The following is a 20,464-nucleotide window of genomic DNA, read 5'->3' as shown; positions in this document are numbered from 1 at the left end:
CTCAGGAAACCAGCTAGCCTCCAAACAAACAGTGCCCCGTCTGTATATAGCTGTACTTTGCTCATGTAATTTTGTTTGCTTATGTAACCTGCTTACCTGCTCCCTACACCTTAATGTATGTAATCATTGCTTTCGGCTATATGTATGTACTTTGTCACTGTAATATTGCACTAATGTAACCAAAACAATGTTCCCAGATGCCTGAGGTCTAGGTGCGCAATACAAATAAATCAATACAATACAATTCAATATGACAGGGCTATGGATACACTGGTGAATCTCAGCATCTCTGTCCTCCTAGACCCCCTTCTCTACCAACACCCCTGGACCACATGCATGCGGTTTTATGAGCTGCTGGCATTGCCTGGGATCTGCTCATTCCTGGGGAGGAGGAAACCGAGGGGGATTGCCAATGCTCCTGTTCCTCATAACCCTCGTTTGGCACAGCAGTGCACACCGACCTCCACAACACATTTTCCGGCCAGCATGATTCTTCGTACCTATTTGGTTGCCCGGCCTTCATGCTTTGGCAAAATAACATAATACTTATTATTGGTATGCATGGATCACTCTCCAAACTGAATCACTACTGTGCTTTGTCAATAAAGACCGAAATACATATTTAACGAAGGATGCAGACAGCCATCAGCATAGCATTCTCTGCACACAAAATAGAGAGTGATATACCTTACGTTATCATATTTTCTTCCATGCTGCCTTTCTTTCCGCCTCCCCACAGGCCACCATGCAGCTGTCATCAAGGTTGGCAGTGAGCCTTTACATAAAGAATACAGATGCAAGCACCCACTACTACCTTTAACTGCACTGAATTTGCAGAAGGTCTGACAAACCCACTGCAGTGTTAGTTTTTGGTCTGACACTTCAGGATGGTGGCATCTACGCCACGTACATGACATGTCATAGATGAGTTTAGAGAGAGAGAGCGAGATAAGATTAAAGAACTAAAGTAGTGGCTATAACGTTACAAGCGAGAGTCATTTCTAATTATAGATTAATGAGGATAAGAAACCTGAATAGAGCTCCATGGTGCATAGAGAAGGAGCAAATTTGGTGACGGAAGATGCATGTGGAAAATAGGTTAACCAGGTGCTAGTGTGCCTAAGTTGAGTTGGCATAGGAGAGATATCCAGACATACATAAGACGTAACATGGCTGTGATGCAGATACATTTGCAATCAGTTCCCCTACTGCCAAATCTCTACATATCTGACATCGTCCGGTTCTGCACTGTGCTACTAACCCACATATGGTTAGAAAGAAATGGCATGTCTGCATTCAATTCAAGCTTATACTTAAAGAAGATTACCTCAGTGAAGGAAAAATGATCTATCGGAATCATTCAAGGATCTCAAGCACACTAGCACCTAGATATCTTATGCCACTACCTCAATAGTAGACTGCAGGGACAACTTCAGGCAATTTCCTACAAGTACCACTTCCTTAACCGCAAACAGACCTGAACCATTAAAATATATCAGTGTCCTTCATGAAGGATCTTCACGCCGCCCTCTCCCTAGTCTCTCTTCTCCCTATTGGGCTAGCCAGTAGATGCCCCTCTTGCCCACTAACGAAGGGAAACGTACAATGTGGTGCTTTCCTACTACAACTATTGGGTTCCCCAAACCAGGTTACCCTCCATACCAAAACAAATTGGGATACTATCAAGGAATTGGTAAATAAAGCTGTTAAACAAAGACTGTATCTACAATTAATTACCAGACCTATAAAGGGGGGTTGTATGTTTGCAACATGGATCGTTTTACAGCAGGAGTGAAATGGGAAACAACATGAAAGAAAGTCAATGTGCATTAATTTGCCTCCCCTAAGGAAATCAATCCCCTTGTGCCATGTGCCACAGGCCACCTGAAAGCATTCTGCTAAAATTGAGTGGGTAAGGAGAAGGTGCTCTGGAGAGAGATTGACAGCTGGAAAAGTCAGCACATCGTCCCTTGCCACAGGATAGAGCAGAAGACAAGTTTGTTCAGCATGCATCAACATGCTGAATACCTGCTATTCAAACGAAGCAGGGGGGGGGACTTGCCCTTAATTGGTCCAATTGTGCAGGTAAAAATTATTTGTCAAGAAATCATCTCTGAGGAAATCCCACTACCATAGTATCAGTGAGTTTCTGGGTTTGTAACATGGATCCTTTGGCAGCAGTTGTGGAACAGTAAACAACTTGGAAGAAAGTAATTGGGCCATAAACATGCCTAGCCACAGGAAATCCCCATGCACGTTGTGCCACAGGCTAGTAGAAAGCATTCTGGTTAAAATTGAGTGGGAAAGGAGAAGGTGGTGTGGAGAGGGATTGACAGCTGAAAAAGTCACACATCGGCCTATTCCTGCACCCTCCAACCTAGTATCAGCAAGATATCGGAGAAATAGAATTTGAGAAAACATATCTGAAAAACAGATGATGCAGTTCTCCCTTCTCTGCACTTCTGGCAGTACCTCCATAGATGCACTATGAATTCCTAGTCTTTATGAATACATGTTTTCCTATAGCACTTGCTCCAGCAGAATATGCAATTTTGTAGCGCGTCAAAGAAAATGTATTATTTTGAACACGTCCGTTGAATAGCCCACACTAAACATTTTTTGCTTCCACCCATTAGTAATAAATTATGACTTGTTTTAATGTCTGTAGGGTTGATTAACTATCCAGCAGAGTCCGGACTGAAGCCATTCATGTTAATTTACATCATGCACTGAATATTTTCCAGATGTTACATACCTTTGGATCCCCATCAATGTGGGTTTGATTTGCACAGACAATACAGAGGTTAAATAATGCATAGCTCTCTCCAGGAGATGTAGATAACTCCATCCCACCGCACAATATATATGCTCCGAGTATAGTGCACAACTGAGCACCTGAACCTCTGTACAGGACACAGAAATCATTTTTTTCAGTCCTTAGCATAACCTCTTACAGGCTTGCTTTTGCTAGCATTATGATCTTTCTTTCCACTCCAGCGTAACAATACTTGTGACTGTCATTCATAAAAAGCATACAGCACATCCCTGTTTACCACAAATATACAACACAAGTATAGCAGAATCAGCAATACAATTGTGTGAGTAAGGGAAACTCCAAGTAACTTACATGTGATTGTATTTCTGTCATCTTATCTGGACGCCAGTCTTTGTGCCTGCTGCTCTTGTGGTTAGATGAGTGGATAGCTTTTTGTATTGCCAGAAAGTCCTGAGATTCATTACCGGGCATCTGCAGGTTAGGGGATGGCGAAAGAGGAGAAGAGTGGCAATGGGATTGATCAGACATACTGTATTTGGGCGTCTTTCCATTAGAAGACATTGTAGATGTTTTATTAAAAAAAAGATGCATCATGCAGTGATGGCCACCAGCTTTCCATTGCATCGCCCAATGTAAAGGTTAGCATTTGTCACCCAGTGCCCACATTCACAGTCGTACTTGGCAGACCTCATGCAGCTGCCGGATGCATCCTTAACTCACAGAGGTACTAGCATGCTGTTAGTTGAGTTTCTGAAAAAAAGGTGCAGTAAGAAAGTGCAAAAGTGGGCCCTTGTGCCGTGATTCCATCCCACTGCTGTCAAGAAGGAGTCACTCCTATACAGCCACATTTTGCAGTGATATACACTTTCTGAGCTAGGTTGGTCTGAAAAGTGTAGTCACTAGCTCTACAATAGAGATAGGAAAATGCCCAGTGTAATTCATAATAATCAAGATCATTGTTAATATAGCCCTTGATAACACTGTTTTGCCTTTTTGGACTACTGTTGTTATCCAAACAAATGGTACCCATTTTAGGATGGTAAGCATAGATATAAAAGACTGAAAATATACAGATGCAATTCACGTTCGAGTTCTTCGTGGTTAACGCAGCACTCTACAGCCAGCACGTGAGATAGCTCAACAGTAGGTAACTTATAGTTATTGCTTAATTATACTTAAGGGTTTTTAATTTAGCTAACCTGCAGCTATGTAGCAGACAGCATCACAGTGCACATAATAAATAGATGCCATTACACAGACAACACAGAACATAGTAAAAGCAGACAGTATGAAGAAAACGACATATGCTGCCCCTAAAATGAATAGTTTTAAGATACAAATTAATATATTTTGTTTCTATCCTAAATGCCACCTTTCTATTATTTCTTGATAGTAAGTAGCAGATCAGGTTAAAGGGGAGCAAGTGAGTGTGTGTATCATAAATTGACTAGTAAATTATTTTACATATGTTGAGTATTTTTTGCACCTGGAATCACTCATCTTCCTTTCTGCAGGATATAAGATGAGTATGTGGTCTTTCTATATATAATTCAGCTCTTGTGTATGGTTAATTCTTGGTTTAGGAATTGTGGGTGCTCTTGTCATTTTTATTTTGACAATGCTAAAGCGGTCACTTTCTTTGCTCTTACTAAAGAAGCAGATTTATGGTGACAAGTTTATGAAACCGGCCAAGAGAGGCCGAGCAGAAAAAGAAAATATGATCCAATCAAAAGCAAAACATCATGCATTTAGGCCGTTTGACTACGAAGTGAGATATATTGTGAGGATGTATCGAAAGTAATACCATTGGTACAGTGACTACCGGAAGCTTTTTCAAAGATGAGCTATGCTTTAAGTGGTTCTTTGAGTTAAATAGTGGAAAGAGGGATTTCTTGATGCTTGGATTCTCCCCGTCGGTGGAGTCTGTCTGCAATATAAGATACATATATGCTACTGAATGGAATAACTGTACAAGCTGTTAAAATGAAGGCACACAGAACAAAGTAATTTTTAAGTCGCTACACTTCCTGCCATGGGTGAGGAAATGGTACCTGACAGTTGTTTTCTCCAAGATTTGCTAACTGATGTAGCTTTGAATGCCTAGCTATAGCAACTACTAGAGACAGTCCAAATCCGCGGGGAAAGATTTTCTGCAGAACGTGTTTTGTTTCTTATGAACACAGACTTTCAAATGTTCTGCAGATTTTAGAAATCCCCTGCAGATTTTGAAATGTGTGGACAGTTACAGCGAACTTCCCCTATGTACCTATGGAATTTCTGGTCCATATAAGTATGAAGCACATTTCTGCAGATTATCATAAAGTTCTCTTGAGATTTGGACTGCCTCTATTTACTACTTCTACAATCTTTGTGCATACATTTCCTATCCAAATCCTGAACTTCCACTGTACCCTCTTGGGAACACTGGTACCTAGACTAAAATGCTTACCAAATGTATGTGGACTACATAGGGATTCAGAAACTATTAAAGACAGATAGGCCCGTCAACTCATCAAAAGTCAAATCTAGTCAGATTTCTGGAATGTATTACAAATATGCAAATCTCCAACAAATCGCATATGTACAGTTCTCTCATAAAGTAAGCATTTATTAGGGAAACCTTGAAATTCGGCCTGAATGTTGTTATATAGCAGCATATTCACAACCATAATGAGGGTATGCTTTCTCTCTCAATCAACTTTTGAAAAGTTAATGTTTCCAGGCAGGCCTACAAAAACGACCAGCCTACGTTTTCCACATGAAATAGGTTGACATGTGTGCCCAGCTTATTTACATTTCTCTGTTATTTCAAAGTCTTCTATATTTTTTCTTTAAAAAAAAAAAGGAAAGAACAAGACTGGTTCACACAGAGATTAAACCTCTTTATTAAGTTAACTTATATTTTGGTTGTCAGCCCTCATGGGTAATTTCCTCAAGCAGAAGGGGGCCTTTGTGATTTTGAAAGGTAGTGTTCTATGCTTTAAAATAATATAACAAGTGGTGAATGGCATCGGATACAATTTAACACCATGTTTGATATCCCCTTCTAAAGTACTACTGGAGCAAAAAAACAGACATGAAATTTAGCACAATAATTCCAAAAATAAAATGGGAACACTAGTTTGAAATGTAAGCACTTGTATACGACATATTTTTTATATAAATACAAGCAAAAATAATAGGAGCTCTTAAAAAAATGTGTTGTGCATACTTTTGGCAGTTACTTGGATGGGGTTGGGGAGGTTGAGTCTACCGGTGTGCCAAAGGGCCTCTGCTTTCTTCAGTGTCTGGCATGGTAGCGTGATCCTTCCAAAAATGGACGACTAATGGGCCAGATCTCATATCCCACTGGAAGGAGCTGATTAAGTTTAAATAGTGTACATTTTAATTAAGGCCCAAATTAACAGCTGGGTCCTTTTATGCTCAGAATGAAGTGTTTGCTTTTAAACCCATCTAAAATCACAATGGTCCAAAAAATTATATGATACAACTAATGAACACATAAGCATATCGAAGGCCACAAGGACGCATTGATCATTGACAGACATGGATGCCACGTTTGAAGGATGATGTATCAGATGCAAACTCTAGGAATGTAAAAATATTACATGATCACATGGCAAGTCCAATACCCAGGATAACATGGAGTTTACTTATGAGGGCAAAACAAAAAAATAAATACATTTAAAAGTAAATCGGAAAATCTTAGATCATGCAGTGATATTAACTACTAGACCAATATGAAAGACACAATCAGTACACATTACATTGGGTGTTTTCGACGCATGTTATAGTTATCCTAAGGTTGGAAGTGTTTTGTTTATCTTCAAACCGGAACCATTTTTTGTCAAACCAATACATTTTATACATTGGAGGTATACTGTGAACAAATGAAACAAGAGTGTAGGATTCCAACAGCTCAGTACACTGCTCCTGAGCACAGGAATAGCTCTGAAGCAAACAGATCTGCATGGTCAAGTAACCTCCAAATGAACATTGCTCAGGTAAGTGACTACAAGTAGTGCAATTTACACAAGTGCCATGTGCGATCTTTACAATCCATTTGGCAGCTCGCACCAGGTCCCCTAATTTGAGGAGGAGAGACGCAATAGCAATGACAATCTACTTTATTGAATGACATGTAAAACGGAGACAAGGAACCTACAGGCTCCATAATAATCAAGTGTTTAAGAGTAGAGAAAAGAAAATTACAAAGAGAATTTACAGAGGAGAGTCCAAAGGAGTTGTGTGTTTATTATTGTTTTCATGCTCTTTTTTACAGGCCACAAATGTAGCCTCATAATTCTTTTAATATAGCACACTAGAGGAAAGCAGAGAAGAATGTACTGAATATAGCAAGTTCAGCTAAAATGAAAATTTATATTTTCAATGTATTTAGTTTATTTCAAACTTACAGCTTGGGTCTTCTTCTTTTTCTTTTTTATTACTCTGAAAAAACCCTGCTTTTCTTTCTCTTTCTGCTGTTCACCGTGGCTTGTGACATTTTCAGCACCTTTCCTAAAAATAAGACACAAAAACTCAAAGTCAGCAAGGACATATTTTACAAACAGTGGGATCTTACCTACACAGCAATGAAAATTCTCCACAGTATAATTTCTTATCCTTGAGCCACTCGCTTGAACTTAGTGCTCTGCAATTTATGCAGAAACCTGTGTGTCCTGGCAAAAAGATAACAAAATGGAGTGGGAACATGCACTCTTCAGCATGGGTCCATACACAAAGCCTCAAGGTGGTAAGTGGCAGAGCCAGTGGGGTGGGTTTGGGACCCCACCGGCCCCTTGGCGTTGTCCAGTGAACCCACCTACCTCCCAAAGAGTTGGCATATACACCACTAACATCTAGAGTTCCTTTTATTAAAAGAAATATATGCACCGGACTGCCCATGTCACACATGTTTGACTTCAAGTTGCTAAGCAACAGCAACCAAGCAGTTGATCGCCAGAAGTGTGCTCAAAGAGTTCTAGAGTTTCCAGGGTGCGCCGGCCCTACTTGGAGTGGTTCGTGACCAGCGCCAGCTCCCTCCTCTACCCCAAGAGAGGATTTGAAGCAGAAGAGCTGAAGGTAAGTGTGTTGTACTGTATATATTGAAACATTCGAAATGCCCTGTTGAATCCCCGAAAAATCAGTTTGCAGGACAGCCTGCACCACAAAACAGATTATCATTAACGTCAACACTGAATCCGTGAAACCATTCAGCTTCGCATCCCTCTCCATCATCGAAGTTGAACACATTATCAATAACCTTAAACCCTCCAATTGTCAGGGTGACTCATGCCCTGCCCCCATTATCAAAGAGGCCTTGCATAACCTAGCGCCCTTTATCACCACACTTATAAACGCCTCATTAAGCTCGGGGATTGTCCAGGATAACCTCAAGGATGCCTGGGTTATTCCTCTCCTCAAAAAAAACACTTTGGATGCTAATACACCCACCAATTACAGACCGATCACCACGGTCCCTTTCCTCTTAAGAATTCTGGATCGTGCTGCTTACTTACAGATCCAAGACTACATGGAAACTAATAAACTCCTGGGACTGAGGCAATCTGTTTTCCCTCCTCGATACGGAACAGAAACTGCTCTATTTGACCTCAAAACCCAGATTGAAGACCTAAAAGACAATGGTAAATTGGCCCTCTTACTCCTCCTAGATCTCTCCATGGCGTTCGATTTAGAAAATCACCAAATCCTATGCAGATACCTCAAAACCACAGCCCACTTCTCGGACAAAGCCACAGCTTGGATCCCTTCCTTCCTTGCTAATAGGTCAATGAGGGTCTTCTCCCCTACCGCCACCGCTGATCCCTCACCAGTCACTTGTGGAGTCCCTCAAGGATCATGCGTGTCCCCGACAATCTACAATGTGTTTACAAAACCCCTTTTCAACATTTTGGATTATCTGGGTGTCACTTATACTAACTACGCCAATGACACCCAGATACTTATCCCCATCACAGGCGACCACAAAGCCGACTCTCTAGCCATCAACACCATTTACCAAGTCATCCAGGCCTGGATGGCCCAGCACGAACTGTGCTTGAACGATGAAAAGACGGAGCTTCTCATTCTTGGCTCCCAACAAAGACTCAGTAAACTAGACGCATCGTTCAAATCTTTCACCATTGATGGTAACACCATTAAAGTGGCTAAAGATACTAAAAAGCTTGGAATCTACATCGGCTCCACTCTCTCTCATTAGTTAGGCAAACTAATGCAGTAACATCGGGTGCCTCCTACACATGCAAGCTTATCACAGCTTGCTGCCCCTTCCCATCTCCAGCCAACTGCACTACACTACCCAGGACCTTGGTCCTATCCAAAATTGACTATTGTAATGCCCTCTACCTGGGCACCAACCAATGTAACATTAAAAAGATACAAATCATTCAAAACAATGCCATCAGAGCAGCTCTTAACTTACCCAGGAACCTCCATATCTCTGACACCAGACGGAGTCTTCGCTGGCTTTCAGTCTCCCAAAGAATCTCTCTTAAAGCACTTGCGCTCACTCACAAAAGCCGCGCCAACCAAGCACCTAGCTACCTAGCCAGTAGATTCACACCACACACCTCTGCGAGACCACTCAGAAGTGCTCAAACCAACTGCCTTGCCATTCCGCGCTTCAACCTCCAGAGATCTGGTGGTCATAGCTTCCCTGTCCTACCCTCGAAACTATGGAACTCACTACCTAATCTTCTTAGAGCTGAACCTACCTTCCCGACCGTCAAGCGCAAAGTCAAAACCTGGCTCTCTACCAAAGACCTGCTTTGACCGTGGCTCCTTGGCCTTGAGTCACAACTATTTTGTTAACAGCCTTCTGTTATTTCCTTTACTGTATCTTGTACATATACTGTATTTCTTTTATAATTTGTATAATTTGTATATTCTCTCTTGATGCAATGTCTATATACTGTATTTCTTGTATAATTTGCATATTTTGTATATTCGCTCCTAATGCAATGACTGTGCACACTTAATTTCTCTGTTTTTATGCTTGTAACTAAGTGACACGCCCAGATGCCCTGGGGCCTGGTGCGCTATATAAATAAAATAAATACAAAATGCATGCATGAAGAGTTGGGTGAGTCTACAGCTGTATGTGCATATATTCTAGTGTCAAAGTTTGTGCATGCACATGCATGCTTGGCAGTGTGAGAGTATCTGGGTGCGAATGTGTGTAGTATGGGATTTTATAATGTGGGCCAGGGGTAGTAGCAATGCTGATTTATGGCTCTGGCTTAGTCCCATGTGATGATTTACAGTGACAATTATTACTCCAATAAACAGATTGTGGCGCAGTGTCATGCAAGTGATTTACTGTGACCATTATTATTAGCATAGACATATTCTACATGCATCTTCATGCAACTGCTGTACAATGACCTTTACTACTGGCACCGATAGATTGTAGCCACAGCTTCATGAAAGTGATCATTATCACTGGCATGGATCCCTCTCCCTCTCCCTCTCTCTCTCCCTCCCTCTCTCTCTCCCCCTCTCTCCCCATTCCTCCCTCTGTCCCTCTCTCTCCCTCCCTCCCTCTCTGCCTCCCTCTTTCCCCCTCTCCCTGCCATTTGCTGTCCAAATGGCAAACTGCACCACTGCGTGTTCTTCCACTTCAACAACAGCTATAATTTTAACAATAAGAATGAGCACGGCTCTACGTGGTCTCCATCACCTTCCACTATCGCAAAGATTTGGAATAATTTCAAGTTACTTCTTTCCAACCCCACTTCTCTTCACACAGGGCATGGCGGTTCCAGTGTCAATGAAGAGTTAGTTGCCGGCTCAACGTTTGAGTTTCTAAAGACCAGAAGGATAGCTCTGGGGCAACACGTTTGTCTTGGAAGCAAGACAACTCCAGGATTAAGCGGGTTATGAAACAATTATATTTAGCGCCCTGATGCCTTAGGGCTTAATGCTATAAAAATGTAAAAAAAAAAAAAAATTAAAACTGCATACTTATAAAGGGTAAAACGTTGTAGGACGAATTCCTCCTCACAAGCTAAAACTGAAAGTAGGTGCTGTAATTAAGCACTGTAATGATGCTACTACAGAATCATATGCCATCACAGGGACTCTGCAATAGACTCTGTGCAATGGATCAAGGTTGATAATTACGTGTCTACAAAGACACCTCATAGAGGACTGTGAAATCGATGGATTAAACTTAGATACTGTTCTTATACTGCGCATACCTCTCATTCCATCTGATACAATCAACCAATTAATATTGCTTTACTTTCGACAAAGGCCCTTATTCACAAAATCATTTCCAATGGGGTTTTGCCATTATAAAATGCTTCCATGAATTAGGCCCAAAGTCTCATCAAAGCATACATATTCAAAGAATACAATTTCAAACAGTAAAAATAGGAACATTTTAGATTACAATAAAAAACAATATATCCAAATATAAATACATTCAAATGTTAACCTCTTTTAAGCTCAGTATCTTCGTAAAATCATTTTAATCATCATCTGGACTGCCATTAGGGTTATTCTGATGTCTTAATCTAAAACTCCAGCTCCTTGCAATGTATCGTGCTGTGCCAAAAACCAAACAGGGCATGCAGATTCTTTACAAAGGGCTAATGCTTCGCTTAACAAGCGAGTCCTCTCAGCAATAAAAATAGGATGAAGATATGTGGAATGAAAATTTAGGAAGTATTGGGCAAATTAAAAGAAAGTGGCTTGGAAACCACCAGGGGGAGCAGAAGGCAATGGCTGCCTGAAGCTCGGCTCCAAGCCCCGTGGATAGCAGAGAGATGACGAGCGTATCCTGAAGAGCATTGCGATAAAGAAAATGGTTTTGTGATCCGGAATCGTGTTGAAAGAAGGATCAGCCCACGCCAGTGGTGAGAAGGAGCTCTAAAGTGGCATTATTGCGACCACCCATCCCCCCACGGAGCCAAGGAAAATGGCGGTCGGCCATTATGCAGGGTCCAGTTGCCCGCAAAACAGAAGTGCGGAGAAGAGCCCTTGCGACCGAACACGCTCAGCCTAAGCCCTGCAGTCCGCCCGTGGCACTCAGGAGGGACGTGAAGAACGCGGCCAGCATTATCAAGTAAGGTGGCCATGGGAAGGGGTGGCAGAAGTTGCGAACAAGCGAGGCAAGCTGCAAGGGGGATAGGAGCCAACAGTGAGACCCGCACTGGGCAGACCACACAAGCGATCGCAAGTGCCGACGGAGGCCAAGTGGAAGAAGCAGAGCACAGTCCCAGAGGGGCCGAAGAAGAGGGGGAGAGAGAGATCGCTGGAATGGAGAGGTGTGGCAAACCGCAAGAGGTGTGCAGCGGAACACTGCACAAGAGGAGAGAGGAGAGAGGAGAGATGCGCCAACGCCCTCCATGCTCCCGCTGACTTAAGTGCAGTAAAAGGATGTCGCGGGGAGGCACTGAAGTAAGGGAGAGCCAGAGGATCAGGGCACCTGACCCAGGCGAGGTAAATGCAAGCGCCTGGGAGGAGCTCATAACTCTGCCGAGCACATACCCGCTTGTAGCACAACACACTGGGGTCCGTATTCGACGGTTCAGGGCACAATAAGCCAAGGTGCCACGATAATGACCTGAGCACAGCCATGCATGCCCAGAGGCAATCAATACGCTCAGGCTTTTTTAATAAGTGTGCCACTTAATGGCACAACGAAAAAGGGCAGTGGAGAGCCTGCATGGAGGTGAGCCAGTCCATGCAGCCAGCCCCCCAGAACGCAGAGAGAGTGCTGTGATGCGGAACAAGGGCCGGGGGCCCGAAAGGTATGAAAAAGGCAGGTGCTGCAGGTGAGTGAAAGAAGCCCGGGACACGCAATGGGCTGTGGCGAAAAGCTCGAGTGCGGGAGCCCGGACTCGGCAGCAGCCCCCGGGTGCACGCAGTGTGGGAAAGGTGACTGATAGCGGCAGAGGCAAAGAAGGCCCCATCCGAAAGAGAAAGGAAATAGAATAGAGGGGATTAACCCAGAAAAGACCCTGCAAGAGCCTTCAGAGATGACCACGAGCAAGGAACAGCGCGCGGCACAGGCAAGTGCGCACAAAGTCAGGCTTAGGGGAAAAGGACAAGGTGCTCCACCACTCCCCCCCCAAGGGGCGCGTTACCTCATCACAAGAGACGTAAAAGCAGCACAAGAACGGCCTTAGGCGGTATCCCCAAGAGAATCCCCTTTCTCAAGCACATAAGGACAGCCCATAGAGGGAAGGATCCTGGAAACCAGGGGGAAACCTCCTAAAAACCAGGCCTGTTCTTCAGGAATTTCTGCCCTGGAAGTGGGAAAGTGCAGACCGTGTACCCACCCAGAGGGGGCCATTAATAAATTACAACAATGCAGAATACAGAATCAAGGGTGCCAGGAGACCTCGTTGAGTGGCACGTCGGAAATGGCCATGGCGGCCACGAAAGATGACATCGCTGGGATCATGGCAGAAATCGAGGCGCTCCGATCAGATATCCAGACGTCCATTTCCAAAATAAGATGGAAGGTGGAGCGAATAGAAGGAAAAGTAGAGAATCTAGACAACAACCAAACCAACGTGGACCTAATAGTTAGCAAGAAGAAGGGCATGCAGGCCGCTCACCCTTTGGCTCACAGACTAGGAAATCAGATACAGATGGGGTTACCCATTTGACCAAACATTCAAATATAAAGGGGAGGATTATAGTCACCACGCCTGAAGAAGCCAAGCAAGTCTTGAAAACCCTAACGGATCAATTGGGCTCCAGAGGCCCAGCTGGCCCTCAAGAAGTTGCAGCCTCACAATTAGAGGAACACGGTGGCATCCCCTGAGGCAAAGAAGAGGTAAAATGGGAAGAAAGTACTTCAGGCTGAACCCTGCATCGCCACCAAAGCCTCCATGAAAAGGTATGGAAATGGGTAACAGATAAGACACTTACATACAGGTAGCACGCGCAACCCACGTTCACACAATGAGATATACGATAATGGAAGGAGAAAGGAACTCAGGATAACTATTTGACGTCCAAGGGGAGGACAGTGGTTAAACCCTGTAGGCCCTCAGTTTTAGGAGGGCGTCTCAAGCCTTGGAACTCGTGCCCTGTTTACGGGCCACGTTTCAGTTTACACAGTTAATTGAGGTTAATATTTGGGGAGGTGGGAGAGGGAAGCAAACAGTCAAGCAAATCCATGTGGGTGATAAGGAGTGAAATGAGGTTCAGGTTGCTTTGAGATAGGTGCAAGCGATATGACCCACCAAAATGGGACCCGGGCTAGAGGGGACAGAGAGGCCCAATGCAAGGTCGGGGAGAGCTATGCTAAGGGTTGCCACTTTGAATGTTAAGGGGCTCAACTCGCCCACCAAGAGATCCCTGCTAGTAAGAGAATTCGAAAGAGCGGAACTATATGTCCTCTTTAGACAAGAGACCATACTCAAGGTGGTGGAGGAAAGAGCACTGACGGGAAGAGCGGTAGGGGCAAACGTTCTGGGCATCTGGGGAACAAAAAACATGTGGAGTGTGTGTCCTCCTTAGCAAGCGGTTCAGGGTGGATAATCCAACAACGGAGGCGTCAGAGGAAGGCAGGTGACTAATAATCCGGGGCAAATGGGAAGCTGCACAAATCAAACTAATGGGGGTCTACACGCCCAACCAAGGGCAGGGGCCATTCAAAGAGGTTGCCTTGGCCTCTGTTAAAGGGAATGGGGAAGAGCTGGTGGTGGTGGGGGGGTGGCTTTAAAGTCTGGGTCGATTCACAAATGGACAGGCAGCAGACAACTATATGGAATAAGAGCGTCCCTAAAAGCGAGACCACTAGGTTTGCGGCTACCCTCGGGGACGAGGGCCTGGTGGATGGCTGGAGGTCATGTAATCCGGGCAAACAGGGCAATACATTCAAATCAGAGGTCCATAAAACCTTCACAAGGATCGACTATTTGTTGATTGATAGAGAACAGACCAAGGGTGCAAAACAGTATACTCCATCCGGAAGCCTGGTCGGACCATGATATGGTCATAGCAACTTTAGAACTAGAGGGGATTGGCCATCGAAAGACCAGGTGGAAATGTAACGATACCCTATGGAAGGACAAGCTCTACGCTCAGGAATTACATAGTGCAATAGAGGAGTACTTTTGCAACCTAATAAAAATGGGGAAGTGGATAAGGGCACTGTATGGGAAGTGGATAAGGGCACTGTATGGGAAGTGGGAAAGGCAGTGTGGAGGAGCCACCTCATAAGGGAAGGGGGCTATGCGCAAGAGGGAACGGAAATTACAAGATGATAAACTAAGGGGTGATATTGTGGAACTAGAGGAGAGGCTACATGCCCAGAGGTCGTACCGCAAAGGACATCTTGCAACCCTCAAAGGGAAACGGGAAGAATTGAGGGCTCTAGGGGCAGGGGACATAATTAGAAAGTGGAGGTTCCTAAAACAGACATTCTATGAAAAGGGGGATAAGGCAGACAAGATGTTAGCCTCCAGACTCCGGGCACAAAGGGCGGAGAGATGGGTGGAAGCGATCCGCACAGAAGAGGGGAAAAAGGGTGCGATCTGCAGAGGAATTAGCGGGCCAATTTGCTAAATATTACGAAACCCTGTACTCCTCGGAGGGGGTCAGAGCAGGGAGGGAAATGGCAGATTATATAGAAGAGGCAGGTCTAACACACCTCAGAGACTCAGAGCAAGCCCTCTTGGAATAGACATCACTCTAAAAGAGGTACAAACCACCATAAAAAGACTCCTGCCAGGAGGGGCCCCCGGAGAAGACGGCTATAGTCTGGGATTCTACAAGCTAGACATCCTGGCCCCCCACCTAGCTACTCTTAACCATAGAAGAGAAGTGGGCTATGCCCCCCCCATCATTTTCCACTGCACACATAGTAGTAATCCCCAAGTTAGGAAGGGACCCCACATACTGTAAATCATACCGCCCCATATCGCTCTTGAACGGAGATGCGAAAGTATACACCAGAGTTCTCGCCACACGCATGAAGGACATGATGCCCCGCCTGGTGCACCCTGACCAGGTGTGCTTCATAAAAGGGAGGCAGGGAGCTGATTCCATGCGGAAAACTTTGGACATTATGGAACAGTCGGGGGGAATGGAGGGGAACCATGCCCTCCTCAGCATGGACTCAGAGAAAGAATTCGACAGGGTGGAGTGGGAGTACCTGTGGGCTGTGCTGAAATACATGGGTTTCGGGGAAACACTTATTGGAGGAATCCAGGCAATATACAGGAACCCAAAGGGGTGGGTGGTGGTGACCAACAAGCTTTCTAGCGAGATCACCATGTCCAGGGGGACCAGGCAGAGCTGCCCCCTCTCGCCGCTCCTATACGGCAAGTCTATTGAACCGCTGGGCAACAACATAAGGAAAGATCGGGCGATCAGGGGACTAATCGTAGGAGAAGTGGAATACAAGTTGGCAATGTTTGCTGACGACATACTCCTGTATTTGGCAGACCCCCAAGGTGACATACCGAAAGTCCTGCAAATGAATAAAGAATTTGGCAAATGGGCTGGGCTTAAAGTTAATGATGACAAATCCACGCTCTTCCTCTATAAGGCCCTAGATTGTAACGCTCACCTGGTATCCACGGGGAGAAACTCCGCCTGTTCTGACCTCTTACGACCTCGGACCCTTCCCTGGAGTCTACTCGACTGAAGACGGGCCTGAAACACAGGATTGGTAGAGTTTAACTCCCTATTGTCTCTGTGTGCTTGAACCCCTTCTTCCCCGGGGTCCAACCCTTCCCTTTGATCCACAGCTCACCTTGTTTTCTTAGAAAGTGTGCTCTCCGTTCAGCTTTCAGTGCAGGGGCGCGTTGATTGATGCAGGCTCGTTGCTGCCTAGTTACTTCACTGGCAAGAGTCCGACAGGTAAGTATAATGAGTCTTTTGAACAGTTCTCTAACTTCGTTCCTTTCCTTCCTTAGATGATGGCCGGCGTCCGGGGATGGGGACGCGCTGCTGAGATGAGTAGCGCTGAAGGCGAGTGAGAGCGCGATGCGCGATGCAACCCTTTCATATTTGTATTGAACTGAGTTCTTTTTCTGTTTCTTTTAGGTGCCGCGACGTTTTCAGTGTGGATGCCGGTTATGAAGAAGAAATGTGGTGAGTAAACGCGGTATGCGGCGCCTCTAGATGTTTCCACGCTAACCTGGAGTGTCTTTTCCCTCTTGCAGATGGATGAGAAGTTCCGGAGACAGAGTTCCACCAGAGCGGCTTACTAATGCCTTTTTTCTGTTCTTTTCCCTTTTCCTTAGGAAGCGGCGTGCCGGGATGGGAATGACACCGCCGAAGATGCCCGCAGAACAGAAGGAGCGATGAATAATGGGCAGAAGCGCCGCAAGGTAAGGCTGTTCCTAACGGTGTTCGTGTTCTTGCAGGAGCTGAGCGCAGAAGAAAGATGCAGGCCTACTGGAGACCGATCCGAACACGGTGAGTGTCACGCTGCAGGTGCAGAAAACACAAAGCATGTTTATCAGCCTGGGTGTGGCTTAAATAGTCTCTCGGTATCCCAGGTGTCTCTGGGCTGAATCACACTCAAAAGACTAGACTGCACATGCAGTTCAGGGAACCGAAATATGTGGGGGCATCCATCGTGTCCCCATCAATGCACTACAAGTCCAATCCCCAATGTTATCCTATGGGAGTGAGTGAGTCTGGTGCCACAAGCGCCAAGTCTGACTCCAAGTGGGTCTTTGGAGGGATGGAGAGGCCCTTGAGGGCCATGTAGGTGATCGTGGCCTGGCTCCAGCCTGACATCTTGCAGGGCTGGGGACCTGAGGGGCAGGAATCATGACAAGACCAGGTGAGATGTAGCGTCACGACCACTAGAGGAATACCAACCACGTTCCAGAGCCTCAGATATCTGGGAATTAACATACCAAGAACGACTGAGAAGCTCTACAAGATCAACCTGCCCCCCCTAGTTACAGAGATAGCCAAAGAACTAGAGAGATGGGCCAAATTGACAATCTCATGGTTGGGGCGATTGAACTCCATAAAAATGGTTGTGCTTCCTAAGTTAATATACCAGTACCAAATGCTTCCGCTCACCGTCCCCGGCACCCACTTCGCAGAAGTAAAAGGGAATGATCCTCAAATTCCTGTGGCAGGGGAAAAGGCAGAGGATATTGTGTGCCACGCAGACCCAGCCAAGGGAGGAAGGAGGGTCGGGTCCCCCGGACATGTACACCTATTACCGTGCAACTCAACTCAGGGCCATAGTGCCACACCTGCGAGGAGACAAGCCAATGAGAATTATAGAATGAGGCCAGTGCCATTAGGTGAATGTCTTTGGGCTCCAAGGAAATCCTTCTCAGACAGTGTAATCAAGCATTTTGCAATGTGATCCCTCCTGCGGCTGTGATGGAAAAAGGGGGAAATGAAAGGCTCACCACGTGGCCCTCACCCATGAGCTGTATTTTGGCCCCCCCGATCGGGAACGACATCAGTGAACCGCTACGTTTTCAGGGATGGGACGAAGCAGGGCTCGAAAAAGTAGGCCAGCTAATAAAACCAAATGGTTGTATAACACTCCAAAGACTTGGGAGCCGGTCTGCAGATAGGGCCACTCCATCTTTTCACATTCCTGCAGCTCAAAGGGTCCCTGACAACTGCGAAATGGAAGGATAAGCTCAGGAGTAAGCTCACCCCGTTGGAAAAAGTGCTGAGCGAATCTACCCATACTAAGGGTTACATCTCAAAACTATACGTGACACTCCTTGAAGCAAGAGGGAGCAGCACACAGGGTCTCCGAAAAATGTGGGAGAAAGATATGGGCCCTATAATGGTACACACTCTATGGACCCTCATGTGTAGATCAGCACAAAAAATATAAATTTCAGTCCAGTACAGACTAAAATTGCTACATAGGTGGCAATTTGATCCGAAAAGACTCTCTAAAATGTTTTAACAGACAAGTCCCATGTGCTGGAGAGGTTGTGGTGTACAGGCAGAGTACTGGCACATGTGGTGGGCCTGCCCAAAATCTCAAACTTACTGGAAGGAGGTCCTAGGCTGGATTAGAAGGGTCGATGGGATCACTCAAGACCAGGACCCTAGACTGGTCTTATTTGGACTAGAACAACATGACTATTAGTTGAAAAGGGTGCCACATATGAGCCACTTCCTTCCTCCTGCTGGCGGCTACAGCATGCATTACAATAAGCTGGAAGTCTGAAACTCTCCCAACTGAGGCAATGTGGATCCAGAAAGCTAAAGACCTATATGAGATGGAAAACATTACTGGCCTCCTACATGACATTTCTCCGAGCAGGGAAATGGAGTGGGCACCCTTTCTATAGGCCTATAAATGACATGGTCAAAGCCACAGCAAAGCTAATGTCAAATGAATATTCCTGACTTGCACACATGAATGGTCTTTTGCTTCCTGTTTGCACTCTTGGGGGCGAGGGGGCGGAGGGGAGGGATTTAGGTTCCATCATTTTTCTCATGTTGAAACTTCTTGAAGATATGTTTATATGAAATGCTAATCTTTTTTTTATTTTCTTAATAAAAACAAATAAAAAAAATAAAAAAATAAAGTGGCTAACTTTAGTTGTCCCACACAACAAAAATCTTTCATCTTTGCCATAGCCCCAGCATTTAGTAAAGGATGTCAGGGGTAAAAGCCCCATTCTAAACCGAAGATACAATGTCCTCTCTTATGCAACCAATATTCTCTACCCACATGTAGCCTACAAGCTTCTTCTACTAAAGTGCTCCTTGATGTCCCCTGCATCATTTGTTTTATTCTGGTGCTTGAAAGATCTTTAGCAATGGGGATGGGGGGGGATCTCCCACAGGTGAACTTCGCCTAAAATAGAGAGAGCATCCCTCACATGGGAGACCCAATTAAGCCTATTCCCTCTCCCCATCCGATGCAACCAATTCCCTCAGTGCTTCCTTATGGAGCTCCAAACCATTTGTATACCACAACCTGAGCCAATTCAACGTTTGCTTCAGTGAGATAAAATCGCTCACTTGTAAGACATCTAATTCCAAAAGGAGACAAGCAGAAGGCGTGCTATGCGGGAGCATTACAATTTGTTTTTAGAAACTTTGCCTCAGTTATATCCAAGGCCTTCAAGTTTCCATACTCCCAAATGTATGCTCCATATGATGTTGCAGCAACAGTCTGTTTGTCATGGAGAACTAGAGCTGGAGAAACTGCTCCACAGCCATGTTTATAGAAATATGATTTCAATGCACCAATGTGTTTGCCTATTGATAGATTGGATTTTTCAATTTGTGAATCCTACTCTGTTTTATTAGAAGCAGATGCCCAAATAGTTCCTCAATTTCCACCCCCTCTATTACTAAGGATAATTTACAGGGCCTCGAATATTTAGGTCCAAGGACCATATTATTCATTTATTCAGTGTTCAAAGCCAGCCCCAATTCTGAACATGTGGCCATAAAGACATTTAAAGTGGTTCTTAGACCTTGAGGTGAAGTGGCAAAGATTACAGCATAATTTGCATAGAAGATGGTCCAGTACCTTCCGTTGCTTAGTTGGGGGGTGGAGAGGGGATCTAGACATCCTTCGACTATTGCGTCAATCGTTTCCTGAATATAAACACAGAATAAAAGTGAAGCAACCAAACAATCTTGCCTTGACTTATTCCTTTTTCAACTGTAAATGGGTGTCTCAGTTCCCCTCCCAAACCAAACCTCACTTCTGCAGTATTTTCAGAATAAAGCTGTTGTACT

General features: G+C 44.8%; 1 protein-coding gene across 11 annotated transcripts in view; it reads right to left on the bottom strand.

The window, feature by feature from the left end:
- The window catches only part of CDKL5 (cyclin dependent kinase like 5), a 2,489,742-nt gene that overhangs the window by 54,794 nt on the left and 2,414,484 nt on the right, over positions 1–20,464 (bottom strand). For 9 of the 11 annotated variants that reach the window (XM_069636841.1, XM_069636839.1, XM_069636845.1 and 6 more), the window contains 3 exons: positions 7,192–7,294; positions 4,581–4,703; positions 3,128–3,247 (listed from right to left, as the gene is read on the bottom strand). In XM_069636841.1, the coding sequence (XP_069492942.1) occupies positions 3,128–3,247; positions 4,581–4,703; positions 7,192–7,294 (346 nt within the window). The remainder of the gene's footprint in view (positions 1–3,127; positions 3,248–4,580; positions 4,704–7,191; positions 7,295–20,464) is intronic. The other 2 variants (XM_069636849.1, XM_069636850.1) reach the window with 1 other exon arrangement.

Source organism: Ambystoma mexicanum, chromosome 7p (assembly GCF_040938575.1).
Source record: "Ambystoma mexicanum isolate Mex_15411 chromosome 7p, UKY_AmexF1_1, whole genome shotgun sequence".
Lineage (NCBI taxonomy): Eukaryota > Metazoa > Chordata > Amphibia > Caudata > Ambystomatidae > Ambystoma > Ambystoma mexicanum.
The sequence above is the reverse complement of the archived record's forward strand: the minus strand, read 5'-3'. Positions and strand labels throughout refer to the sequence as shown.